This window comes from Amblyomma americanum, chromosome 4 (genome assembly GCF_052857255.1).
Source record: "Amblyomma americanum isolate KBUSLIRL-KWMA chromosome 4, ASM5285725v1, whole genome shotgun sequence".
NCBI classification, from domain to species: domain Eukaryota; kingdom Metazoa; phylum Arthropoda; class Arachnida; order Ixodida; family Ixodidae; genus Amblyomma; species Amblyomma americanum.
The window spans coordinates 20,570,104-20,597,897 of NC_135500.1; the positions used below are offsets into that span (position 1 = coordinate 20,570,104).

At 47.0% G+C, this 27,794-nt stretch overlaps 2 protein-coding genes across 17 annotated transcripts in view; one reads left to right on the forward strand and one right to left on the reverse strand.

Annotated features, from left to right (window-relative positions):
• Window positions 1–27,794, forward strand: part of LOC144127822 (rifampicin phosphotransferase-like) — a 685,750-nt gene that overhangs the window by 438,492 nt on the left and 219,464 nt on the right. For all 14 annotated transcript variants that reach the window (XR_013313574.1, XR_013313577.1, XR_013313576.1 and 11 more), the window contains one exon: window positions 12,851–12,935. Coding sequence is in view for 6 of the 14 variants with exons in the window: in XM_077660767.1 (XP_077516893.1) it covers window positions 12,851–12,935 (85 nt within the window). In the remaining 8 variants the exon portion in view is untranslated. The remainder of the gene's footprint in view (window positions 1–12,850; window positions 12,936–27,794) is intronic.
• Window positions 1,632–10,874, reverse strand: LOC144127821 (uncharacterized). 3 transcript variants are annotated; one of them, XR_013313573.1, is made up of 5 exons: window positions 7,754–10,874; window positions 5,176–6,295; window positions 4,720–4,780; window positions 4,198–4,363; window positions 1,632–1,880 (listed from the first exon to the last, which is right to left on the reverse strand). XR_013313573.1 is itself a non-coding variant. In XM_077660761.1 (4 exons), the coding sequence occupies exons 1-4, from the start codon at window positions 5,542–5,544 to the stop codon at window positions 1,760–1,762; spliced, it is 717 nt and encodes a 238-aa protein (XP_077516887.1). In that variant the 5' UTR covers window positions 5,545–7,736; the 3' UTR covers window positions 1,632–1,759. The 3 variants fall into 3 exon arrangements, 2 of the variants coding, with proteins under 2 accessions (XP_077516887.1, XP_077516888.1); XM_077660761.1 differs by lacking the exon at window positions 7,754–10,874 and having other exon boundaries at window positions 5,176–7,736; XM_077660762.1 differs by lacking the exons at window positions 5,176–6,295; window positions 7,754–10,874 and having other exon boundaries at window positions 4,720–5,079.

A 27,794-nucleotide genomic window follows, 5' to 3' on the forward strand; every position in this document is an offset into this window, starting at 1 on the left:
CTTGCCCAAGGCAAAAAATTGCAGTTTTTAGACATTGACATCACCTTTAAATACCAAAGGTTTTGCTGGATGTATCGTCCTCGCGCACAAAAAGAACTAATGCCCTATGATTCTTCCCATTCAAAGACAGTAAAGCGCGCCATTGCTCAGAGGTGTCTGGCAGCGTCGCCGAAGAATCATGTTGCCATAAAGCGGAGGAAAGCTTTCAATCCGAGATTCGGAAGTTGGAAAAAGCAGGCTTTCGAATGTCGATCTTAAGCAGAGTAGCTGAAGCTCTGTTGCGAAAATTGAAGAAAGAACGTAGTAAGAAAGGTGACCAACAGTTTTCCTCATCTTACTCACAAACAGTGGAAGAAGTTTTATCTGGTTTTAAACTACTTGGAAAAGGTCTGGACTTCACCCATGAGCTTGCCCAAGGCAAAAAATTGCAGTTTTTAGACATTGACATCACCTTTAAATACCAAAGGTTTTGCTGGATGTATCGTCCTCGCGCACAAAAAGAACTAATGCCCTATGATTCTTCCCATTCAAAGACAGTAAAGCGCGCCATTGCTCAGAGGTGTCTGGCAGCGTCGCCGAAGAATCATGTTGCCATAAAGCGGAGGAAAGCTTTCAATCCGAGATTCGGAAGTTGGAAAAAGCAGGCTTTCGAATGTCGATCTTAAGCAGAGTAGCTGAAGCTCTGTTGCGAAAATTGAAGAAAGAACGTAGTAAGAAAGGTGACCAAGATGAAGTCACCAAAAGCAAAAGTAGACCGGTTGTCATCCCGTACACCCATAAGGTGGCGCACAATTTGAAGCATGTGGGAACAAAATATAAGGTTCCTGTGGTTTTTTCCGCCTCAAAGAAACTGGCTGGCTTGTGCGTTAAAACTGATCCCAACAACACTGTAAAAAATTTTTTCCAAAAAAAACAGACATTTTCTGGCAGCTGTCCTGCCAGAAAATGTCTGTACAGTTCTGTTTTCCGTTTTTCAGTTTTTCGGTTATTTTACAATGTTAGATTTTTATCATTTACCGAAAATCCCTGTAAAATTTCTGTGAAATTTCATTTTCTGTTTCAAAGCAAGTCTGTGATTTTCAGGTTTTTCTTTCTCATTATTTACTGAAAGCTTGTAAAATGTCTGTGAAATTCATTTTTCTGTTTTCAGTTATTCTGTTATTTTACAGTGTTTCTTTTCTGTCACGTACAGATAATCTGTGAAATTCACTTTTCTGTTTTCAGTTATTCTGTTATTTTACAATGTTTCTTTTCTATCATGTACAGAAAATCTGTGACTGCAAATTGAGTTTAGTTGTCTGTTTTTGGCTGCCCTGTTAATTTACACACAATTATCTTTTTGGTTGGCAGAAAATATATTTGAAATTTCTGCAATGTTCTGTTTACTATTAGTTGTTCTTTTATTACAATTTTTTTGCCCGCACAAAATACGGTTTCTGTGCAAGCACAAGGGCTCATTAAATTACAAATACGATCTTTGCGTCGTTTATGCCAATGAAAGTGTGATATTACATAATTCGTTGCTCGAGGGAAGTTGCGTGAAGTAATTTAAGAATATCTAAATATGAAACGTTTGCACAACACTGATTTTCATCAGTATAGCATTGCCTGAGAACCAAAAGCCAAGCAGCTTGATATGAATGAACACTTTATTAAATCGAAAGTCACATCAGCATCAGCAGTCTTCTATAGCTCGAAGACTATTTCTGAGCCCAACATAATAAAATGTTATACAACACAAGCAGCAGAAACTAAAAATCTAAAAGTCATAGTCTTTCAAAGCCGTTGCGAGTGCAGCCACTCTTGGTGACAGGCAGTGCTGCTTCCCGCCATTCTTTTGCACCTTTGTTCCTCTTGCAGGATTAATACCTGCAATAGCCCTGAAACAAAGAGCCACGAGCTATCACTAACGACCAGGCACAAAAACTTAATTTTTATAGTTGAAAGACAAAAATATATTCGTTCTACACTTGCACAACCACTCTGACAAGGGCGGATGTGTTAAAAAAATCAGGTCTCATATATGATCCGCTACGTTGTGAGGGGTAAAAGCTAAGTAAAAAAAAACACTAATATCTTGCCTGTTCCCACCCAGAAATAAAACTCTAGCTTTGTGAGGCATCACTTTGCTGCTCAAACCTTCTTTTCAAGCTCCTCATAGCGATAAAGTAGCAAGATTCGTTTTGTCAACAACCACAGATCAGCATGACTCACAGGCAGTGCTGGGTGGAAAGAGCATACGATGCTTCTACAATGTCATTGTTTACGAGGCATGTGTTGGAGTTTCCGGTCATACAGGTACCATTGGAAACAGAAGTATCTAGGATGCTACTGAAGTCATTTAAGCACCTTGCTTCTCAGTGATCACCTCATTTTACTACCACATATTGAATGACTTGAGATCGACTTTCATCTCCACAAGTGAGGTTTTGATCCAGTGGGTAATGATAAAAGTGTCGGACTAGTTCGTAGCTTATGCGCCCTAGGAACTCATAGCCACTACAGTACATGTGGCCCTATGAATGAGGAGGATTGAACGGATAAAACAAGGAGAAACGTGCTTTAATAAAACGTTAGGTCTCTTTTGCCTACCTTGCTACAACGGTTTGCCATGTCAGGACGCACCCCTCTCTCATAAAAAACACCCTGAAATCCGTACCCCGATTCCATTACCTTAAGTGTGTGTGTGTGAGATGCGGCAGAAAAAGAGCGGGAGAGACATTTTTTTCCTTCCGATTGATATTTTATATACAGGGTGATTTTTGTCACTTTTGAAGATATGTTTTAAATACTTAGCTACGTCGGTGTGGTCTTCTGAGCTGGACAGTACTGCAAGGCAGACATTAGGTGCCTCAAATGTATCTGTAGTTACATAATTAACTTTGACTGACTTTTCTATTTTTCATCTCAGAAGCAAGGTAGGTTATGTTGCAAAATTGATGGTCGTCAACTCTGAATATGAGCTGTTTTTAAATACTCCTAAATGGCAGTATCATTCCAGACATCGACCAACAAAAATACACATACGAAAGCTCGTTGAGTCAGCTTTCCACCATTGCATATTCATAGAAAAATCGCTTCTCGCACTTCTAATGCATGCAGCAAGTACAGGCACAGTTAGTGTATTTTTATGATGTATAAGTTAACTAGATTTCGGCAAGAATACGATGCGCAGTTACGGCATTGTATAGATAGGTAAAGTGGGCCAGCCCATTGAACAAGCTTTCCTTCGATACTTCGAAATACATTGCTGAGTAACAAAATTTAAAAATAAGCCTAACCTTCGATGTTGCCAGATAAATTTTGCAATACAACCTTCCCTTTAAAAAGCAGAAATAGTAAAGTTTGTTAGCTAATTTAAGCTGATTAATCGTCTAATTATTCATCCTTATGAGGTACATAATGTCCACTTTGCAGTACAATCCAGCACAATAGAAAGCACCGGCGCATTTCTCACACTTTTTAAAATAGAAGGCTGCAAAGGTTAAAAAAAAATTAACGTTTATAATACAGTTGCGTGCTTGTCACTTGCTTTGTTTTTGGTGTTGTGCTTTATTATAACAAACCAAACAAAATACCTGATCTCAGACCTTCACATTTACTAGAATGCATCCTTGTCTGTATGCTCTTGCATTAGCCTTCCAGCAGAACTAATAGACAGCACACAGGCGTGATCCCAAGCTGCTGCTGTACTGTTAACTATAGAGATAAAAGGTTTCTTTATGACGTCTCGCTGTTTGACACATATTTTCAAAAATGAGACTGGATAATGAGGGCATGTTATTACGTCAGTCAATGGTAAATCAATTATTAATTTCTTGTACTACAATGTTGCTATAACTCCCTACCTTAAAGCAAATTTTCTTCGCTGCTGCTCCTATACTACAGCACACTACCAAATATCTTTAGCATTATTGCGTCCCAGTGCTAGTTCAATGCCAAACTGAAGAAATGCCAACTTTCACCTCTATAAGCAAACTTCATTGACCGTATGATATTCTCGATGAACACGCACACTGTTCAAAAAGGTTTTCAGTTGAAGTGCATTTTCTTCGCGTACACTCAGTTTAGCAGCGTAGTAACCGCTTTTCTAAATAAGGTTCTGGAAGATTGGCAGACTGCAGTATGCATTTGCACAGGGCGTGCTGTGACGTCAGGCAAGTGTACAGGTGAGTGAACATTGGCTTCAGTTCTTACCTCTGTGTGAATTCCAAGCACAGGCTCGTCTCCTTCTGGTACTGGATGTTAAAAGCAAAATGGGCAAAGAACAGCAGCTTGAAGGCCTCGTCTGGCTTCGATGCATGAAGCACTGGATGGGTGTCCACGCAGATTGTGTATGAATTAGCAGTGAGAAAAGTCCATCCTGGAAAAGAGTTGGAAGGAAGCATTATTATTCGCTTTGTCCTTTTTTTATTATGTCTTTCAGTTACACGTAAAGTTTTTATTCAGAGGGGTGGGTCCATCACCATTAGGTTTAGGAGGATAAGTGAATAACGAGGAAGGGATAACGACGAAGATTGCATTGACCTATATATGATAGGCACATCGAGCCAGCAATACTCATTAAGCATTTCAATCAGCGGGAAGTGTCTTTTAATAAATTGCATACATTTGTCTAATAAAATAAAGATTTGCATTTCGGACAAGGTAGCACCATTTAGTGCATTTTTCAGCAATTTTTTTAAGAACTGCCCCTTTAGTCAGTCATCAGTATCTTACCTTTCGCGCAGATGAAAGGACAGCTTGGCAGATCCCCCAAGTCATCGTCGCTGACCATCTCCTTATATGAAAAATCCAATTCACATGTGCATTAGCATTAGGATCAGTCAATGGCATGTAATAAAAGAAAAATGTTGCCTTAAGTCCTCAACACAGACGCCATTTCACTTAAATATGAGTTACCATTGCGTCGCACGCTAAAACACACCGCAGCAAGTCTGCTGGCTTTGAGGATAAATTTTTGTTTATGGGCAAGGTTGACATAAAACTTCCAGATTTTTCTGTTATCTCAGTACAAATGTTAGAGACGTGGGTAAAACAATCACTGCACTACTGTTATAAAAGGCAGTGCTGACTTGATTATGGGGAGGAATAACTTAATGGGACACTTCACATTGTGCATTAACGTGCGACGACTGCAAGGAAATAATGCAAACTACATTTATCAGTTTTTACCTCTGTTAGCTTGTAAAACAGCTCTTTGTCTTCTCCGAAGATTGCGAGCAGTAGTAGTGGCATGGCTTCGTATTCAACTGCCATTGACTTCCTGTTAGTTTTGGCAGCTTCTATTTCTTGGAGACAAGACTTCACACATTCTTTTTTTACTTGGCTGTGTGCGTAACGAAAAACTTGCCGTCCAACAGTCTTTAGTCGGTCATCGAAAGTCTTTGCAACATTTGAGCCTAGCAAGATGTTTACGTGGTTGGTCAGGTGCTTTGCCTGAAACAGAAATGGCCAGCTTCGCTCAATGTCTCGAATATTTTTGGATGCATTGATAAGCTGACGTTGTGATGCATAAGTCTCTGACATGAGCTGTGCAACCATGGTTTCATCTGGAAACGCAAGCCTGAACTGCGACAGCAAGTCGTCTTTTTTCTTCTCCTGTGAGTCAGCAGTCTCGTCAGATGGAAGCTTTGGTTGCCATGCCACACACCCATATGAGTCTCTCTGAATCTTCACTCGTTTGACACTCTAAGTCCAGTTCATCGTCCGGTTCGAACTGATGTGTCTGCTCAGAGCTTGGCCTTCGTTTGTTGTTAACACAATTTTCAAGTTTCCACAAGAGTGTCTCAATACCCGAGCCAATTACTGCCCCATTTAGGGTGTCCTCGAATGTCTTTGGGTAATGGCTCACAATTTCAGCTGCGATTGCCCTCAAGATCTTGCGACCTGGCTTCCTGTTTATGGCAAGAATATGGTCACTCACAAGTCGTACCATTTCAATAAAGTCGCTCTTTACTGGACGCTTCCCTTCTTGGCAAGCCTTCATAAGCTGTGGTGGGAAAACCTCCCAAGGTGTAGAAAAGCTTGCACACTGTGTGCTTGTAGGCGATTGAATGTCGTTGGGAGAAAGTGACACTGGTGGGTTGGGCGTAGCCGCTGAGTGAAACCTTTCAAGAAGAATCCTTCTGCTGATGGGATTTAAAAATTGCAAATCCTCTTCAACCACATACTTCAGATGTTCCAGGGACTCTACACCACATTGCTGCAGCTTCTGGACTGTCAGCTCTACAATCTCCTTGTCCAGGGCTGGCAGCCAGTTGGAAATTCGTTGTTCCAACTCCATTGCAGCTATCTGAAACACAGTTCAAACTCCATCAAGTAATCCATGCTTCAAAACAAAAACAGGATAACTGCAGCGGGCAAGTTTGTACTGGATTAATGGTGTGTTGTCAAGCAAGCTGTCGAGCTCAATGCACTTGATTGGACCGTCATTACTTAAGATGTTAAAATACTGCATTCCTGGTTCATACGATGTACTAACAGTTTTTACAAGAAAAAAATGCCGGGCATCTTTCGACAGGATCAGCTGTATTTCTCCAAACTTTAGTTCGCCGTTCTGCCGTGACATTACAACTAGCATTTTGCACTCATACAACAGACCCCGAATAGTTGCTTGCTGTGTTGAGAAAATTTCCCCTTTATCAGAAACAACTTCCCGAACTTCGTTCTGAATTTCAGGACTGCAAAGGCTGATCATGAAAGTAGATGCATTGTCGAGAACGTCAGTACTGCTTCCTGTGTTCTTGTAAGCTTGGAAAAGCTGATGCCACTGAGATAAAGTCAACGTCAAATTCTTGAAATTTTGACAATTTCTAGCACATTTCCTTGAAGTAGCTGTGTTTGCTCTCGCATCGCATTGTCCACAATCTGATCAGGGGACCAAACTGCATAATAAGCATTGGATAGTGAAGAAGGTAATGGTGTTTTGGCCTCAATGGAATATTTGGGAACAGAGCTGCTCTGCTTGTCATGTAATCTTCGATGATATCTTGGAGCCTCATAGCCATTGCACTTGTAACTGCTGGCACAGTAACTAAAAGAACAATTTCTGACAGCATCAGAACCTGCTTCCAGACCTCATTCTCTGTAGACTGAACGGAACCGACTAGGAAGAGGGGAAGAAAACGAACCATATTCCAGTTCTGAATAGCATGGCCTCCAAGTGATTTCTTTACAGGAACCTCACATGGTCTGTCATTGAGGTCGCTGTGCCTAAAAGGAAAGCCACCTATACGGTTATTGAGATCCTCTAGAGAAATCCACTCACAAACCGTGACAAAATATTGAATATACAAAGAAAGGTCGAATGACACTATGCCTTCAAAAAGATCGTGTGCCAAACAAGGGGGAAGCCCTGGTGCACAAACGTCGAAATACTTCAGATCGTTGAACAAAGACCTAAACTTTACTCCCTCTTCTGCACTTAAGGAGCTATCGGCTGCTAAGGTTAGGACAGCACTGTTGTAATTGTCTGGTGTTCTCAGCTCGAATACACCTGACAATGCAAGTGGAGAGAAGAGGTCTCTTCTTCCCGCCAAACAAAACCTGCAGATGTGTGTTGCATTGCTAAAGTTTTCAACAAAGCCACCAATTCCATGGCTTCCAAGATTGTCACCGAGGATTGCGCACACTGTGCCAATCAGACGTGTGCCCTTTGTAGTGACGACTGTGCCTGCTTCGAGCTTTTTCAGATCATCAATCAGGGGTGCAAATATTTTGTCTTGACCAAAGTATTTAAAGTAGGTCTCACTGCAAAGCAAGCAGAGCTTGATGGAGTCAGTTGAGCATCTCTTCCATGAATAAAGATTGCCAAGAATTAAATAAACTGCAAGCAGCTTGTGCTTCTTCTTCGCAGAACCGAGTGGGTTTACGACTTCGAAAGCATCCTGGAAAAGAATTAGCTTTAACGCTTTTGGATGATCCTTGTAAAGTAAAATAGACTTGAAAACACTGCCATCGGTGAAGTCTTTCATTACTCTGTTGGTGTTTGGTAAGAGTTCATCACACTGCTTAACCACAGCTTCATTTTCTAGCATGGCCTCCAGTGTTTTTAATACTGGCGCGTAGTAGAATGTTGCATCCCTATTTCTTTTGTTTCTTCCCAGTAGTATTGTAACAGGCTCCACAAAGAGAAAGCGTTTCTTGAAATGCAAGTTACGGGTGTGCTTACTGCGGAACACACCACCCGGATCTCTGTGCACAGCTAAGACAAGATCTGCTTCAAAAGCTTCGTCGATTATCTTGTCAACTTCTTCACTGCACACAACATGTTTGAGCCTAGCTTTAAGAATGGAAGTCATCATCGAAACATTAGCGGTCTGAATGTCATATATAGCCTCTGCTATCAGCTGCACAGTGGATGAAGGAACGTGACGCTCTGACAGCAATCTCAGGTATAGATGAGCGAAAGCATCAGTAACTTCGTCACTGCATGTTTCCTGGCAGTCTCTGGGGGAACCTTCATGAGTACTTGCAATTGGAGCTTCTTCAAGCTCGTTGTCCCAGGAGTTCTCAGCAGACTGAATATTTCCTGTGACAGCTTCTGAAGCAATTGCACTGACCATAGTTTGAACCTGCGATTGCGGAGCTGAGTTTGTGGCCTTTACGTGGTAGCGTGAAAGGTGGGAGGAGAAAGAAGCCTTGTTCTTGTACGCTTTGCTGCAGTTCTGAAATGGGAACTTCACCTCTGTCCCTTCGGTAATGTGACATTTCAAGTGTGCCACAAGAGATTTATAATCTTTGCAGAGCTGAATGCAGGCATCCACAGAGCACACGAAGTCACATCTGTGAACAGTTATAGCACTGCGGCTTTCGCCTTCTGCACGTCGTGCTTGTCTGTGTTCACGGCATATGTGGCTGTACACGCTGCCGACTTTACGGAACATCTTGCAACAACTTCGAAAAGGGCACTTGACGCGGAACTGGTTCACATTTTTGTGCAAAGCGATGTGCTTGTAGAAGGAAGAGAGGGACGAAGTAATGTTGCTGCATATGCTGCAGGAGTACATCGCTGAAAAAACCAGAATGGAAATAATTAAATTATTATCCATATAACTTTAACATTGTTAGCTATACAAGGATAGAAACTGGGAGAGTATGGGAGTACGGGAGATGTGCACTTAACCTGCGCCACTAGTTCTTGCCGCCACAGCAGGAAGTAAGCCACCTTTCTTATTTTTCAGCTTTAACGCGTCGCCTTAATTGTACATTTTTTGTCGATCATGATGCTCATCCTTCCTGCGCTACCACGATTGTACATACGTTAGATAAAAATTGCCTTGAGCTCAGTATGATCAATCATTAATTGGGAGACGCCTCGCATGCTGACTTTCAACCAATTAATATAGCAGCACCGTAGATACTAATTTGTACTGTGAACAGCATGCATTTGAATACATAAGCTTGAACACACCTGTCCTGAACATGGTAGAAGTCGTTTTCTTTTTTTATACTGAAACCCAAACAGTGCCTTACATAGGAGCTGTTATTTAGGCTTGTTCTCTGATATATGCATCTGTCACGCAAAGTAAATGGATGATCAGTGTTAGCTAGTCCACGTTGTACTTCTATCGTCGCATTTGCTTTGAATACCGCGGCCATGCACTAGTGCGTGATGATTGCGGTTTTATTTTGGCTTAGTTACAGGCTCTCTTGACTGAGCTGCAGCGTGATTGCAGATGCCTTAAGTTAGTATCTACTACTTTACAAAGGCCGGGAGCCTTCCGCTCAGGTTGTGAATGCATTTCTGCCAGTTTTTTAGCGCGAAAGCACTAATCCGGAGGTTCCTACCCCAATAAAATTCTGCTCTTGCTTACTTGTGAAGCAGCTGCATAGGAACACTATAACAGTTAGCCAAGCATAGTGATGACACTGTGCCTATACATGATAGCCATAACCAGGGTCAACCATGACCCGAACATGAGTTAACTTGGAATTTGGTGCCCGGGCCACTGCCAAATTTCAGCATGGTTCACCCAAAAATTGACCTCAGCCAAACTGGACCAAAACTGATTATAAGTAATCAGTTTTATTCAATACAAGTATATTTAGTTCTCTGCAATGTCCAGTTCAAGTACTGTTAATTTGATTACATTCGGAGAATTTTGGTTATTTAAGTCACTAATTACTCTTCACTAATTAGCGGTCACTAGTCAGGTACTACTAATTGTTAAATTATGTCAAGTTCAAGTACTGTTGATTTGGCTGATTTTCTGGTAATTTAATTCCCTAATTGCTTTTGACTAATGATGGGTCACTTATCAGAGGTCACCATTTCTCCTTTACTACCTCCAGGTCAAATACCGTTCGTCTGATTACATTCGGAGCATTTATAGCCATTTTATTCACTAATTGTTTATCGCTAATTAAGGGTCGGTAATTAAGTGTCAGTATTTAGTCCTTTACTACCTCGAGTTCAGGTAGTGTTCATTTCATTGTAATTTAAGCATGCTGTCAAGCATCTACGCCGTTTGCAATTCTGCGCCAGCCTCCGAAGAGAACTGACACGTGCGGGTGACCGACGACCCGTTCCCCGCATAACATGCATCTCACCGTCCAGAACTGTCCGTAATACGTGATATAGTCCAAAATGGTAGTCTCATTAGCCGACAAACAGATCAAACAGCATATTCAACATTAAAATTTTCAGATTATATTTCGCAGCCATAGCAAAAGCCGTGTGGAATCTATTTGACGCTTATGCCGATACAGCGGCGGCGACCAGGCCGCCGAGCCTACCGAGGCGAAGACATGCTCCACCGCAATACACGGGGGAGCGCAGGCCGCGTAGCAACCGCAAAGCTGGAAACGAACGATCCACCTCCGGGTCGACGTTGCTTGTCGACAGCTAGGCAAGGGCCAAGACCGCAGCTTTGTTTACTCGAGAAAGTTCGCGTACGCCTGCAGAGTCTGAACACTCGTGAGTTCAAAGATACCGTGAGCCGAACGGCCTCCGCTCAGCCGTAGCTCCGCGTGAGCAATATGCGATGCCGCTGCATTCGAAACGACAAGCTGGCGCAGGGCTGGAATCTCGCGAGACTGGTTCGGCTCGCGCGAGTGGCCGGTGCGCCGGCCGAATGACGACAGTCGGCGCGGCGGCCAATGCCGCGAGTCGAAGCTCAAGCGAGAACCCGAGCCCTGGCAGATCTCAAATTTAACGCACACACCACGTTAAAACACGCTGCAAAGATTTCAGATAGCCTTTAGAGGCAATCGTGAATGCGATGAAAATTAAGGGCTGCGTGGTTGCGGTAGCGAGGCCGCGGCACGATTTAGAAGCTAGCACAATGAAATATGGAAGACACACGACGCTTGCCGCTACGGCGGCGTCCGCGGCGGCAAGTGATTCGCGCGTGAGCGCTCGTCCTGTTCGTTTTAACTTTTAACTGCGTGTCAAAGCTGCACCTTCACCATGAACAGTTTACGGAGCGTAGGCAGCTTGAAACCGCAAGGCGGAGGATGAAAGTTACGCAGGGCTAGGGCTTTCCCGCTATTTAGTGAGATGCGAGCTATGTGCCCATGCCTTAATATTTCGCTACAGTAATCCACCTCCATCGCAAGCAACGTCTACAATATAGTTTAGAGATTTCCACCGGTGACACAAAGCAAATCACACTGTCTGTATCAAGTGGCAGAGATTGTTTGTTCACTCACCTTTCCAAATGAAACGAATAAATCGACGCACGAAGACACCAAGCCCCTCTTCATGCGGAAGTCATCTTGCGAAGTGCAGCTCCGCATCAAAAGCAACCACGTAGTACTAGTTGTGCGAAAAATTTAGTTTACTACACTCTAGGCTTTAAAAACTAAACGGATGTTTTTAAGGTGTTCAGGTGCATTATTCGTAGCTTACTTCTTAATAGAGACGCACGTGACTAGACCAAGGCGGTCAAAAACAGAAAATGTCTGTTTTTTTGCTTGATCACCTTTCTGTTTTTTCCAGTAACAGATTTTTTCCGTGCGGCAACAGTAAATTTCTGCAAAAACGCCTGTAATTTTACACACTTTTTTTACAGTGAAGGTAAACAAAACTGAGAGTAAAAAGAGATATGCTGCTCCGCTTGTTAAATGTGCCGTGGGAGTCGTCTATCAGATTCCCCTCATGTGAGGAAAGAAGTACATCGGCCAAACCGGCCGCTGTATTAACGACCGATTAGCGGAACATAATCGGGATTTACAAAGCGGATATACAAAGAAAGATTAAGTGTGTACGAAGACTGAAGGAAACGAAGGTTTTAAACAGAAGTAAGGACCAGCCAGCCCGTGAACTGTTGGAGGCCTTCTATATTAAAAGCACCTGTAGGGATTGTGTTAGTGCCCCATCTATCACCATTTATAAGAATGAAACTGCCTTTTTAGATACACAGGGTTGAGATACGTGTGTGAATACCTATCTTTTATCCACTTTTTTTTGTAAAAGCGTCGCGCTCATGTCTGGTTCTTTCTACCCATCTTGATTGTTGTCCTCATATTTATCCACATTCGCGGTGAATAAACAGTTCGAAGTTGCGCCTGTCCCGTTTCGCTTGCTATGTGTTGTCTTTTTTGGCGCCACAACCTTTTTCTGGAAAGGAGTGAGCTACCTGTCGCAGTTCTCTGACTGTGTCATTATTGTGACACAACACAAACGGTCACTCTTGTTCTACACATTTTTTGCTTAACTGCAATGGTTCACCCGTGCTGTTGAGAGTGGTCAATTAAATTTCAGCAATAAAGAAACTAAGCTATGTACAATGGCGGAGAGTAGTCTTAGGTGCTCCGCCGATGAGCATTAATTATTCCAAACGCAGAGGAGTTTGGTGCACTTGGATACCCGGCAACGCCACAGCAGAGCTCTATCTTTTTTCAGCCCACTGTCGCTCAGGTCGGCGCATTTGCTTCGTCATCGCTCTACAACCTCATCGTCCTGCAAGTTCTCGGGACTGCCAACGGAGGTGAGTGCATTTCATCTTATGACCTGCAGCGAGCGAGAATATCAACGGCGCTTCCCCGCTGTGGAAATATGTTTCCGCACTGTCACCAAGTGAACTAATTAGAGGGCGCACCGATAAGCGCTTGCGAGCCCACAAGGGTCAACGCGGCTTGGGAGGAGGACGTTCTGCTCACCCGCGACATCATGATACACTGCCAACAGTGGTTAGCGAACGGAGACTGAAAATCAACTTCGACCCGAGCTAAGGTCTGTTAAAAGGTAATATTCGCCGTCTTTTAAGCGCCTGCATGTCTTAAAAATGGTCCAAAAATGATGCTTATTATGGTCATCACAGCGCCGGTTTAAAATAACATGAGATTGCTCTTGGTGCCGTCCAGTACATCCTGCATATAGACCTTTGCATTGGGAGAAGGAGGTCTCGAAACGCCACCTCTCTGGACTGCCGTAAACCGGCTCAACTGCCGCTTCTACCATGCTAGCGGGATGGGCGTACTGCAGCCATCGAACAATATTGCAGCGCCCAGGGAGCCGTCATTGCAAACGTCTATAGTCCATTCGGTTGGCTTCTGGGAGGCGTTACCTAGTGTAGACGCTGGCATGGCTAGCAAGAATGAACAGACTGTTCACGCTAGTGCGGCGGCCGTTTTCGCTCCACAGTCGTGTGTGTATTTAATAATGCGGCCCAGCATTCAGGCTATCGTCTTGCAAAAAACACCGGGTTTTCCGCAATCAAACATCCTCACTGGTTGAGAGGGCAGTGACATCACGAGCACCACCAAATTTTCACATTGAGGAATATAATTTTCGAGTACCTTTCATTGAATTATATGCGATTATGCTAATCCGACCCACTCTTCTACATTATTCTGCCGACTAATCCACACTAATTGCGCCTACTTATCCCAGTAGTCTAAATTAATCCACCCACTAATCCACCATATTCCATAATCTTAGGTGGGCCTGCTTCCAGAATTTCGAGGGTACTTGGAAGGCATTGGGGAGTGGACCAAGTTCCTCATGCTATCGCATTTCCTTCTTTAGGAGTTTTGTTAAGAAGGCCCAAGTTTTTTGCCATGTTTAGGCTAGCCTTTAATTCTGCCTTACGGCGACGCTCTGTGCCCCTGACACAGAAACTTTTGGCTTGTATTCTTGACGTTGATGTCAACTCTAGCCGCATATAAGAATCGAAACAGGGCACTGTTCGTTGCTACAAAGCATTTCTATCAAACTCGCCACACAAAACACGCTTACCACTGGTACAGAAAAAAAGGCCGCCCTTTTGTCATAGGAAGACGACATGCAGTCCCAGGTGTCTGGAATTAAGAGACACGAAAGCAGAGGACAAGCGTCAAATGCGCTGACACGTAGGCAGGAAACATCTGGGCAGTGGCACCGGCGATAACAGCAAGTGCATTCGAAGTGCGACCAAGGTCCAAACACTGGTAGTTCTCGGCGGGCTGTTTCGAGATACAGCGCCTAAAACACAGAGAACAATATAGAACACCGTGGAAACTGCCAAACGTCACGCAGGTGGGCTCTGCGACTATACCACTGCACGGACCGCTAATACGCTTATCTTCGTCATGCAGGTATTTGCTCAAATCATCACCTTCGCTTTCCTGCCGGTCTGGACGGCCAGACCACCTGTCATCGTTCCAGACATCCGGACGCCACACCAGGAAGGCGAACTTTGTGCTCGTCACCCGGTCGCCACACCAGGAAGGCGAACTTTGTGCTCGTCACCCGGTCGCCACCGATACTTGGGATCCCCTGGCAACACCACCTCTCGAAAACTGGACCAAACAAGGGTCGTCGGTGGCCCCATCGTCACCGACAGCACCGTTTGCGTCAGCTATAAAACAGCGACACCCACCTTCGGCACACTGTGGGCTCTGCGGCTGTGCCATTGCACGGGCCGCTAATTCGCTTATCTTCGTCATGCAGGTCTTTGCTCAAACCATCACCTTCGCTTTCCTGCCAGTCTGGAAGCCAGACCACCTGGCATCGTTCCAGACATCCGGACGCCACAACAGGAAGGCGAACTTTGTGCTCGTCACCCGGTCGCCACCGACACTTGGGAGCCCCTGGCAACGCCACCTCACGAAAACTAGACCAAACAAGCGGCGTCGGCGGCCCCATCGTCACCGACAGCACCGTTTGCGTCAGCTATAAAACAGCGACACCCACCTTCGGCACACTGTGGGCACTGCGGCTGTGCCACTGCAGGGACCGCTAATCTGCTTATCTTCGTCACGCAGGTCGGTGGTCCATATACTATTGTTGCTAAGAAAACTAGTAATTATTGTCTGGTGCAGCTGCCGAGCCCACAGTGCTGCTTCTGCCTTGCTGTTGAATGCATTAATGTGATTCATGCTTTACTGTTACTATCAGGCGACGTTGAAACAAATCCGGGTCCTCCTAATACTGATGCTGTTTTGGCCGAACTGCAAAAGTTGAGCGTTGGTCAGTCAAAACTTAATTCCGAAGTCAAAGGCCTGAAAAATCAACTAGTAGCAAAAGATAAAACATTATCTGGGCCTAAGTGAACGAATTGCGAATCTTGAAACCCAATTTGAGGTAATTAGTACCCTGCGAACAGAAATTGAAACACTCCGAACCAGCACTGCTAGAACGACCCACCAGCTTTCAGAGATAGACACACGTCTGGATGATCTCGAGAACCGCTCAAGAAGAAACAATCTAGTATTCTATGGACTTCCTGACCCAAATGAGAAAGAATCCTATGACCAATCAGAAAAAATAACCCAGCATTGCCGTAGTAGCTTGAACCTCGTAATCGACCCTAAAGACATAGAGCGCGCACACCTCCTTGGCCGTCACAGCATTGGCCGCCAAAGACCAATAATAGTGAAGATGTCTGCTTTCAAAACCAAAGAGGTCATTTTTGGGAATTGCCAAAAGCTTAAATATACAAATTTCAATACTGGCGGAGATTTTTCTTGGCCCGTCCGAAATGCCCGAAAACACCTTGTGGCTTTCGCCACAACCAAGCCAGGACCCCTTTCCCTTCGATACAAAACGCTGCACTTGGGACCAAAACGTTATATGTTCGACCAAGACACACAGACCGTGAAAAAATCGCATAGGAATCATGTCGCCGTCGGATCGCGCGCAAACAACCACAGGCTACCCGTCGAGTTAATCTTTCTTTTTCTATAATCTACACGAATATACGCAGTTCCCTTCCAAAGCGCGAAGCCCTGTCTAATCTCCTTCATCTTCAGGCAGCAACATATTAATCTTAACTGAAACGTGGCTGACAAGCGACGTGGCAGATAATGAAATCCTGGATTAATTGCCAAATTTCAACGTTTACCGCAATGATCGTCAAGGCACACGCGGAGGAGGTGTCCTTATTGCCATTAACAACCATATATCATGCTCCCATGTTAACATTACTACAGATCTAGAAATATGGTGGTTAAAATGTTGCGCTCCACCGGAAACAGTTCTACTTGGCATCTGCTACAGGTTCCCCAACAGCAAGCCAGGATTCGCGCTTAACCTGAACGATGCACTAGTCCAAATTACTAAAAAAACACCGTGGTGCGCAAATTGTTCTCCTAGGCGATTTTAACTACCCTGACATCGATTGGCAAATCGTAGGCCCACTAACCGCCGGCAACCCTGAAGCAAGAGAATTCGTAGATGTATGCTTAAATTTTAACCTGACGCAAATGGTGCTCGAACCGACATGCGTCGCTCACGGATCTTCAAATATTCTGGACTCAATACTGACCAAAAAACCTGAAAGCTGATCATCGATTACTTACCTGCGTGAAATCAGTGATCATAAGGTTATCCATGCCATATTTAAGTTCTCCCTCACAGCCCGCCAAACGTTCAAGAAAACTATCCGTATGTACGACAAAGGCAATTACGAAGAAATCAACAACGAGCTAGAAGCATTCCTGCCTTATTTTCAATCCACATTTCATCACCGGTCTGTCAATGCTAACTGGTCAATTTTCATAAAGAAGATCGAAGAACTGGCAAAGAGATTTATTCCCTCTATCAGTTTTCGAGCAAACCGCCAAAAACCGTGGTTTTCACACAATCTTAAGAGATTAGAAAGAATAAAAAACGACTTTATAGTGGAGCGAAACGCAGCCCAGGCGCAGATGCATGAGATCGGTACTATCAGGCCGAGGATACGTATTACACTGCAATTCGCTGCGCCAAACAAGCATTTTTTCATACTGATCTACCAAAAATTCTAACGAATAACCCCAGGAGGTTTTGGGAAATAATAAATCCGCAACCAACTCGCACCATCGCTCTAACGAATGCCGCAGGCGAGGATGCCAGTGACACTGAATGTGCCGAGATATTTAACCGCGCGTTTGTATCTGTTTTCACAAACGAAACTGCCTCACCATTGCCCACTCCGCCTACTGTACCACTGCAAGCAATGTCGCCCATCGAAATCACAGCGCAGGGTATCGAAAATCTTATCGACAGAATTAAACTTTCGTCAGCCGCTGGAGTGGACGGAATGAACTCAAAAGTACTGAAAAACACAAAACAAATTTCTGCCATCTATCTCTCATTATTGTTTTTGCAATCGCTGTCGACAGGAACCTTACCGGACGACAGGAAGGTGGGGAGGGTCATCCCGGCCCACAAATCAGGTAAAAAGGATTCTCCGCTAAATAATCGTCCCATCTCCTTAACCAGCGTGCCTTGCAAAATCATGGAACATGTCATCTATACCCATATCAAAAACTTTCTGGATTCAAACAACTTCCTTAATCCGGCTCAACACGGGTTTCGTAGGGGGCTGTCCTGCGAAACCCAACTGGCAATCTTCACTCACGCGTGCATGCTAACCTTGACCCCAACCTGCCGGCCGATGCTTTATTTTTAGATATTTCGAAGGCATTTGACAAGGTACCTCACCAGCGCTTAATATTAAAACTCGCCCTTTTAAATTTACACACTAATATCCTGCAATGGACTAAAGAATGTCTCGCTGACCGCTCTAAGTTCGTTTCTATTAACAACCACCGGTCAAGCGATCTCCCTGTTAAATCTGGCGTCCCTCAGGGATCTGTGTTCGGCCCACTCTTGTTTCTAATATATATTAATGATCTAGCTTCACATGTGTCATGTAAAATTCGTACCTTCGCTGATGACTGCGTAATCTATCGCACTGTCACTAGCATTTCTGATCAAATGGTCTTTCAAAACGAACTTAAGAGCGTCCATAAATGGTGCGACCTCTGGCTAATGACGCTAAATGCTAACAAATGCAAACTCGTTTCCTTTCATCGACAACACAACCCCTTTATTTTTTCCTGTGCAGTTGCTAACTCGTTTATCGAAAGCGCCCAATCGTTTAGGTATCTTGGTGTCACCTTCTGCAGCGATCTTTCTTGGCGAACACACATTACCACAATCATATCATTTGCTAAGAATTCTCTAGGATTCATGAAACGTCATCTTCGCCATGCCCCGCAACACGTGAAGCTTCTCGCCTAAGAAGCCCTCATCACACCCAAACTTGAGTACGCCAGCCCCATCTGGAGCCCACACCATGCATACCTTGTGGGGACCTGCCCTGCAGCCCCCTGAGTTTGCTTTCCCGTGAGGAACCGTGCAGCGGCTTTCTCACCTCGAGGCTGAACGCATTCCCTTGTCAGTTACATTAACTGGCAAGAGAGGGCGCCAGCATCGCTGCGAGGGAGACTGCCAAAGCCCGCGCGCGGGAGAGGGCGCTTCGGCTGGGATCGTCGGCTCGGGCGGACGTGTCGCTCGCGGCTCCGCTCTTCGCCGGCGGGGCGAGGAAGAGACGGGGAGACAGGCTCCCGTACTCGTCCCCTCCGGCCTTCGGAGTATATATCCCTTGCCCTAGCGCGGGCGAACATTCGCTCGGAACCTTGCTGGTGAGTCGGACGATCTTGATTCATTAGCGTACCTTGTTGCTAGCTGGCGTTATTGTTTCTGTAGCAATAAATGCCTGTTTGTGTCAGCCAATGTGTCGTTCCTTTGTTCCCCCAGGGCAAGGCCCGCCGTGGTCGGCGAGCGCTCGGTAGCGTACGCGATCACGGAGTGGGGTCCGGGCGGCTTTGAACCGTGTCAGCCGCGTTTGAGTAGCGAGAACGTATTTATCTCCCCAATTCAACCCCACATCTGGCAGCCCAACGTGGGGCCTGCTCTTGGAACATTGGACGACTGTCCGTTTGGTTCGAGGAGCGCTACTTGTCCGGACTTGACAAGTGCTAGGACTAGAGTGAATTTTGATCGCTAGGACCTGCGGCATGCTTTCTTGAGTGCGAGGTGTAATGTGCTGCAGCATGTTTGAACTTTTCGACATGCTCAGCACATTTTCCCCTGGAGTTTCTTCGCGAGAATCACTTGGTCCGCATCGAGGGAGCGCGAGGCCTAGCGCCCGCGGAGTCGCCGAGCCCGAAGCGAGTGAGCACGGAAGCCGCGTGGGTGGTCCGAGTTTCTGTATATATTTTCTCTATTGTCTCTTTTTCGACTCTGGGAGTCGCGGCTCCGGGAGACGGGTGGCCTGGGGCCACGGGTACGGCTACGAACTCGCTGGTATTGCAGCTCGGCACCGGGCGCTCCGACACCGTCCGATACGGTGGGCGCCGACCGCTCAGAAGCTGCTTTGTGCAGTGAGCGGGGTAGGACCACCCCACATAGCTGATGTCTCCTCGCGGCTGCGCGCACATAACCCATTTCGGGTCTTTGTTGTGGTCACGGTCGTTGTCGGAGTGGTAGTTAGGCCTGAGGCTTTTCGCAGCCGCCTGCACCACGTTAAAAGGGACGACCACCGGACCGTGTCGTTGAGAGGAAGCGCACTTTGCTGCCCGCCCGTTTTTTTTGTAACCTCGCACGAACTGAGTAGTCTCGTTCAACTCAAGAAAGGGCTTTGTTCACTCGAACTTTGCGTTTGCACAGCCGCCGACACGATTTGCTAGCGAGTTAGGCATTGTGCCACGAGGCCCTTGAGGATGCCGTTTCCCCAACCGTGACCTACGTTAAAGGCACGTCGAGAGCGTTTCGGCAATTTGGCAGATCCGGTGGAGCCACCCAGGCTTGCTGTCCGGTGCACATCGTCTCGCTGCTACCTGCTGCGACGGAGCGGCCTGTATCCTGTTCGCCGCATCCAACCGGGGCAGCTGTCGCGAGACCAGTCAGCAGTCACCTCCGGATGCTGCTGCCCTGGCGACTACTGCAGGATCATGGCCTGCAGTTTTCCCTCCGGCCTTCGATTCGCGGGCCTGCGGACACGGTAGTCCGCGGGCCATGCGAGTCGTCCCAGCGGAGACCTTCACGCCGCCTTCGGAATACCGCGGAAGTCTGCGTGGACGCTGTCGGCGTGACCTCCGCTGCAAGACGTGCCTCAAGGACATGAAGACCAGGAGACTCCTCTATAGCATGTACCTTCAGGCGCGTGGTTCTATTTAAGGTTGGGGGCATGTGGGGACCTGTCCTGCAGCCCCCTGAATTTGCTTTCCCACGAGGCACCGTGGAGCGGCTTTAATAATAATAATTGGTTTTTGGGGAAAGGAAATGGCGCAGTATCTGTCTCATATATCTTTGGAAACCTGAACAGCGCCGTAAGGGAAGGGATAAAGGAGGGAGTGAAAGAATAAAGGAAGAATAGGCGCCGTAGTGGAGGGCTCCGGCATAATTTCGACCACCTGGGGATCTTTAACGTGCACTGACATCGCACAGCACACGGGCGCCTTAGCGTTTTTCCCCCATAAAAACGCAGCCGCCGCGGTCGGCTGCATTTTTATGGAGGAAGAACGCTAAGGCGCCTTTCTCACCTCGAGGCTGAACGCATTCTCTTGTCAGTTACATTAACTGGCAAGAGAGGGCGCCAGCATCGCTGCGGGGAAGACTGCCAAAGCCCGCGCGCGGGAGAGGGCGCTTCGGCTGGGATCGTCGGCTCGGGCGGACGTGTCGCTCGCGGCTCCGCTCTTCGCCGGCGGGGCGAGGAAGCGACGGGGAGACAGGCTCCCGTACTCGTCCCGTCCGGCCTTCGGAGTATATATCCCTTGCCCTAGCGCGGGCGAACATTCGCTCGGAACCTTGCTGGTGAGTCGGACGACCTTGATTCATTAGCATACCTTGTTGCTAGCTGGCGTTATTGTTTCTGTAGCAATAAATGCCTGTTTGTGTCAGCCAATGTTTCGTTCCTTTGTTCCCTCAGAGCAAGGCCCGCCGTGGTAGGCGAGCGCTCGGTAGCGTACGCGATCATGGGGTGGGGTCCGGGCAGCTTTGAACCGTGTCAGCCGCGTTTGAGTGTGGAGAACGTAATTATCTCCCCAATTCAATCCCACATCTGGCAGCCCGACGTGGGGCCTGCTCTTGGAACATTGGACGACTGTCGGTTTGGTTCGAGGAACGCTCCTTGTCCGGACTTGACAAGTGCTAGGCCTAGAGTGAATTTTGATCGCTAGAACCTGCGGCATGCTTTCTTGAGTGCGAGGTGTATTGCGCTGCAGCATGTTTGAACTTTTCGACATGCTCAGCACATTTTCTCCTGGAGTTTCTTCGCGAGAATCACTTGGTCCGCATCGAGGAAGCGCGAGGCCTAGCGCCCGCGGTGTTGCCGAGCTCGAAGCGAGTGAGTACGGAAGCCGCGTGGGTGGTCCGAGTTTCTGTATATATTTTCTCTACTGTCTCTTTTTCGACTCTGGGAGTCGCGGCTTCGGGAGCCGGGTGGCCCTGGGCCACGGGTGCCGCTACGAGCTCGCTGGTATTACAGCTCGGCACCGGGCGCTCCGACACCGTCCGATACGGTGGGCGCCGACCGCTCAGAAGCTGCTTTGTGCAGTGAGCGGGGTAGGACCACCCCACAAAGCTGATGTCTCCTCGCGGCTGCGCGCACATAACCCGTTTCGGGTCTTTGTTGTGGTCACGGTCGTTGTCGGAGTGGTAGTTAGGTCTGAGGCTTTTTCGGAGCTGCCTGCACAACGTTAAAAGAGACGACCACCGGACCGTGTCGTTGAGAGGGGGCGCACTTTGCTGCCCGCCCGTATTTTTTCGTAACCTCGCACGAACTGAGTAGTCTCGTTCAACTCAAGAAAGGGCTTTGTTCACTCGAACTTTGCGTTTGCATAGGCGCCGACACGTTTTGCTAGCGAGTTAGGCATTGTGCCACGAGGCCTCTGCGGATGCCGTTTCCCCTCCCGTGACCTACGTTGTAGGCACGCCGAGAGCGTTTCGGCAATTTTGCAGATCCGGTGGAGCCACCAGGCTTGCTGTACGGTGCACATCGTCTCGCTGCCACCTGCTGCGACGGAGCGGCCTGTATCCTGTTCGCCGCATCTATCCGGGGCAGCTGTGGCGAGACCAGTCAGCAGTCACCTCCGGCTGCTGCTGCCCTGGCGACTACTGCAGGATCCTGGCCTGCAGTTTTCCCATCGGCCTTCGATTCGCGGGCCTGCGGACACGGTAGTCCGCGGGCCATGCGAGTCGTCCCAGCGTAGACCTTCACGCCGCCTTCGGAATACCGCGGAAGTCTGCGTGGACGCTGTCGGCGTGACCTCCGCTGCAAGACGTGCCTCAAGGACATGAAGACGAGGAGACTCCTCCATAGCATGTACCTTCAAGCGCATGGGTCTATTTAAGGTTAGGGGGGTTGTGGGGACATGCCCTGCAGCCCCCTGAGTTTGCTTTCCCGCGAGGCACCGTGCAGCGGCTTTCTCACCTCGAGGCTGAACGCATTCCCTTGTCAGTTACATTAACTGGCAAGAGAGGGCGCCAGCATCGCTGCGGGGGAGACTGCCAAAGCCCGCGCGCGGGAGAGGGCGCTTCGGATGGGATCGTCGGCGCGGGCGGACGTGTCGCTCGCGGCTCCGCTCTTCGCTGGCGGGGCGAGGAAGCGACGGGGAGACAGGCTCCCGTAGCAACACCCTCTCAATGCTAAGGCCTCTCCACCGGCCGCGTGACGTCACGCCAAGGGACCGTGCAGGCCCCGCGCTCCGCGATTTCAGCGCGCCGCGCCCGTCTGCACTATTCGGGTACTGCCGTACGTAGCTGCCTTATAAGTGATTCCTTCATTTCATTTTTGTCGTTGCTGCAGAAAAGAAATTCGCTAGTTTGTGCGCGCCTTAGGCTATCATTTTATCTGCTTTATATATTTTTTTTATTGCAGAACACCTTATTGTCAAGAAAGTTCGAGCTGCTAATACAGTTTTTTATAATAAACAATTTAGCATACGGCCGCCAATTTCGCATTATTGGTCATTATAATAAAAAATTGATTAGTTAATTTCAATTAATCATCTAATTATTAGGTTCTATCACGTACATGATGTCTGCCGTGCGGTAAAATCCATCCGCACAGACCGCACATGCGTATATCTAGTTGTTAAAGTAGAAGTTCGTGAACATTGAAAAAAAAAACACCGTCTACTGCGCATTGTGTTAGTTTTATTCTGTATTGTGTTTTGCTTAAAGCTTTCACACACAGCAATAATGACACTCACAATAATGTTGCGCTGTTGAGTATTTGTACAGCTAATCTGACCCTTACAATAAAAAACGACGAGACACCAGCAATGAAGTGTGCGCAAAGCATTTTTATTGCTTGGGAATAAAACTTACTTCTTCTTAAGCGTTGCTGCTTTCCGGGCTGCGGCCTTCTGCTGCGCATTGTCTTGTATGGCATCATTTCTTAGTTTGCAAAAGTTGTTTAGAACAACGTTGGTTGCAACGCGTACTACCAAGCGCAGGAGAGTTTGTGCAGTGTGGCCATTTTCACATGTCTCAATGTCGTGTTCGTCCAGGAGGGAAATCGTCTGTGAAATCACGACACCACGTTGATTTCTACAGGAGAGAAAATCTTCCGCGGTTGCTCCAAAAGACAACTTCTCTGCAACTAGTTTAGTCATCAGTACCATGTGAACTGTGCATGGCTGGGGAAACTTCAGCCCTCCTCTCGACAGGTTAGCTATCATGGCAGTATTTTCCGCTTCGATCTCTCGATTTTCAATCACCAATGTGCTGAAGCAAGCAGAACATGAAAGCTTCTTTAAAGCAGCATGAGCAGCGTATCCTGCAATGTAGACAATAGCATCCATGTCAGAGTGGGCGTGTGTAATATCGTCGTCGCTGACAGCCACAGAAAAGTTGCATGGGACAAGATCCTCACTTACGTCTTCAAACTCTGTTTCCTCGCGTGGAAATGTCAAAAGTTTTTGAAGACGAAGCTTCTTCTCACATTCGTAGAGCTGACGCACGGAAATGTGGTACTGTGATCCTGCCAGCTGGCGGTAACGGCCGAACCGGTCTTCTAGCGCATCCGTCTGAAATTTGCCCAGCAGTACGTACTTGAAGTGAAGTTCTTCTAAGCAGTAGCGCGAGAGTTCTACCAGAGAATAGCATGTCAGTCGCAAAGCACTGTGAGTCTCTTTCGTCAGCGAGCCACTGGTGATGTTTATTCTTGCCCAAGCGTCCAACCAGTCCACAACGCCGCTCAGGAAAGCTAACTGTGTGTCATCAACAGACCTTACAGGGTCTTGCATGCTGTCCCTTAGCCTCTGGCCTTTGCAAGGGGTCTTAACATTGACTATTTGCCACCATGTGAGGATAACGTCAATGAAAAGAGCAGTCGACTCAGCTTGAGGAATCTTGAACGCGGAACCATGTGTCCTGAGGGCATTTGAAACAAACTGATTAATGACGTCGAGAGCGAGCTTTACATTTTGCCGCTCCATTGAGGTTGGATTCACGGCTTTTGCGTTCAGTCTGTAAGCAGCCTTCACAAGCGACGTCTTCTCTGAAGAATAAAGCTGCCGCACAGCTGCGAAAGAAGCAGCTTTCATACGAGGAGGCCCTTCGGGCATTGCTCCACTCAAGTCCATTTCAGGGAAATAGAGGCATGTTCCAGGGTTTTTCTGGTTAATCCAATTGTTCCTAATGCACTTCAAGAGATGCACAGGATCGACCACGTAGAAAAGAGGGCGAGCGTTATCGGCTGGATGGGGATAGACAATGCTCACCTGAGGACTTGTAGCAAATAACGACATCATCTTGCGGTTCAGAGCATTGTTGTCCGTTATCACAGCGATAATTTTGAGCCCCATTTTCTCAACATTAATGATTATGTTCTTAGCATGCTCGTGCAAAATTTCTGCGCTCAGTTTGCTCACAGGTAATATGTGAATGACGTCCTTGTTTGCAGAAAGGAGTGATTGTACCATGAACACATGGGCTGTTGTTGCTGGTTCCGTTGAATGAACCGACGATCCTACTATTGTGCCCCCTTTGTAGTCGAAGTATGGTTTTATGTGGATCTCATCGATCATCAGGGTCACTGTCTTCTCGTGGTCTTTCATTGATTTGACTCGTTCTCGGATGTAGGAGAGACAGTGCGGTTGATTTTGCTCCACAAGAGGGTCAGCTTTGTAATTTGAGCAAACACGGCGCAGTGTGGAAGGATGGGGCAGAATGATTCTTGATGCAGCTCTTGTGAAGTGATATGCGTGAGGAGAAATTGAATTCAAAATACTGGCGAATACCAGCAGCTCTGCGCTATACACATGCTGTTTCGCGAGGAGAAGCTCTATCTGCTCAACCAGAAATTTCAGCAAAGAAGACTGTTCTTTCGTCGTATCACTGTCCTCAATGAGGTCTGCAAGCAGTGAACCGACAAACTGCAATACTTTAGTATGTTTCGACTCTTTCGTCACCTCAGGTATATTATGCAAGCCTATCTCGAGTTCTTCTAGCAGCAAGGACAGGCTGGAGGTGTCGCATACTTGAGCTGGCAGAATCCTGCCTGAAGGAAGCGACAGAAGCTTCACTCCATTCAAGAAAACAGAAAGTGACAGATCAGGGAGAACTACCAAGGCGCATTTCACATTAGGTGAAGGATCATTCTCGATGAGAAGGAACCTAACGCACTGCTCATCGACAGAAACGGTCCAGAATTTCGTGTTGCAGATTCCAGGCAACTTAGATTTGAACTCCTCGTAAGATGAAACTTTGTTTCTTTTCTGTTCAAGCTCATTAGACTGAAGTGACTTCCTCATAGCCTCCTGCAAAGCAGCGTTTTCCCTTCTTGCTTTTTTCGTCTCTGGCGATTCACTCCGTCCAGGCGTTGAGGACAAGTATTTTGGGCAGTTTGGAAAAACAGAAGGCGCAGCATCAATCTTCAACTGTAGCCTGTCACGCTTCACCTCTATTATTTTCCCTGTCAGTTCATCTTGGTGTGACAACGTCGTAATGAAGTCGCCTGCGTGGAAGTGCAGTTCACACACCTGCACGAGAAAATGAAGCAAGGCCATTCGCCATGACTCTCCATTGCCTAAAACACTAAGTAAAAAGAGTCTGAATAGTGAACAGCTTTTACATATTTACACAGCTTTTACACAAGCCTTATGCACATCCACAGAACTAAATGCTTCCTGGACAATTCATACATAAGTGTAAGAAGTGATATCATTGCCTACAAAGACAGCATGCCTTTCCGGGAGCGACAGCTCACAACTAAGATAATTACCAGCGCCTATTAAGCAATATTTCAGAGTCTTACCCTCGAATGCTCTGTAGGTGTGAAATCCTTCCGTGGAATGGCTCGCAACCAGGCTTTTCTTCGTACTTCGTCTCTTGGGAAGCAATAAACACGTACTTTGGGACCATTCTGGTAGTTCCCGCGGCACCCGGGAACACAGCACCGGCCCATGTTTCACGAAGTTGCACTCGCTACACGGCAGGCAATCAGTTTCCCATTCGTGCGCTAGCACAGGTACGCACGCCACACAAGAAACGGCCACACGAAACAGACACAGCCGTGCGAGGAGCGAACGGAAATGCACCCAACGCCAGGCTGAAAGACTCAAGCAGCAGCTAGACGCTCACTGCAAGACTGCGTTCGTGTCTGTGCTTGCCCGGGCAAGCGCGAGCACATCGAGGGAGACAACCGAGCGGAGCGGAGCCGCGCTTGGTGAGCAGCCTGACCGGACACTTGGCGTGACGTAGCGCGTGTGGAAAGGAAAGCCTGGAGAGGCCTGAAGAAAGTATTTAGAGGGTGTTGCCCGTAGTCGTCCCCTCCGGCCTTCGGAGTATATATCCCTTGCCCTAGCGTGGGCGAACATTCGCTCGGAACCTTGCTGGTGAGTCGGACGACCATGATTCATTAGCGTACCTTGTTGCTAGCTGGCGCTATTGTTTCTGTAGCAATAAATGCCTCTTTGTGTCAGCCAATGTGTCGTTCCTTTGTTCCCTCAGAGCAAGTCCCGCCGTGGTCGGCGAGCGCTCGGTAGCGTACGCGATCACGGCGTGGGGTCCGGGCGGCTTTGAACCGTGTCAGCCGTGTTTGAGTGGGGAGAACGTTTTTATCTCCCCAAGTCAATCCCACAACCTAACAAATGCAGTCGAATCAGTTCAAGACCGCGCCACGCGTTTCATTCACTCTGCATATTCATACACCTCCAGCGTTTCAGCTCTGAAGAAGAATTCCGATCTTGAAAGCCTCGCTGACCGCCGCCGCATTGCGAGCGTCAGTTTGCTCCACAAATTTTTTCATAGCTCTCTAAATCAACCACCCTACATTATTCAGCAGAACCGCATATCCCACCGCACTGCCCATCCGTTTCAGATTGCCCGCCCTGTATCCCGTACTGCAACTTGTTCAGGCTCATATTTTCCCCGAAATGTTGTGGACTGGAATGCCCTCCCCACCGTTATCGCTGCCATCGCGCACCCGTCTGTATTTTGCAGATACTGTAGGCAATTATTTCAAGGAATGACTTGTACTTGTTGATGAATATGCTAACCCACCCCTTAAGTTATACCCCCTGAAGGGGGTCTTTAAGGTGAATAAAGTGAAGTGAAGTGAAGGATCATTCCAGAGCAGTCTGTTCTT

Coding starts and splice junctions, on each gene's coding strand:
- LOC144127821 (XM_077660761.1), bottom strand. CDS start 5,544: ATGGTTGCACAGCTCATGTCAGAGACTTATGCATCACAACGTCAGCTT. Junction 4,781..5,175: donor TGTTTTACAAGCTAACAGAG/GTAAAAACTGAT, acceptor TTTTCATATAAG/GAGATGGTCAGCGACGATGA. Junction 1,881..4,197: donor TGCTTGGAATTCACACAGAG/GTAAGAACTGAA, acceptor TCTTTGTTTCAG/GGCTATTGCAGGTATTAATC.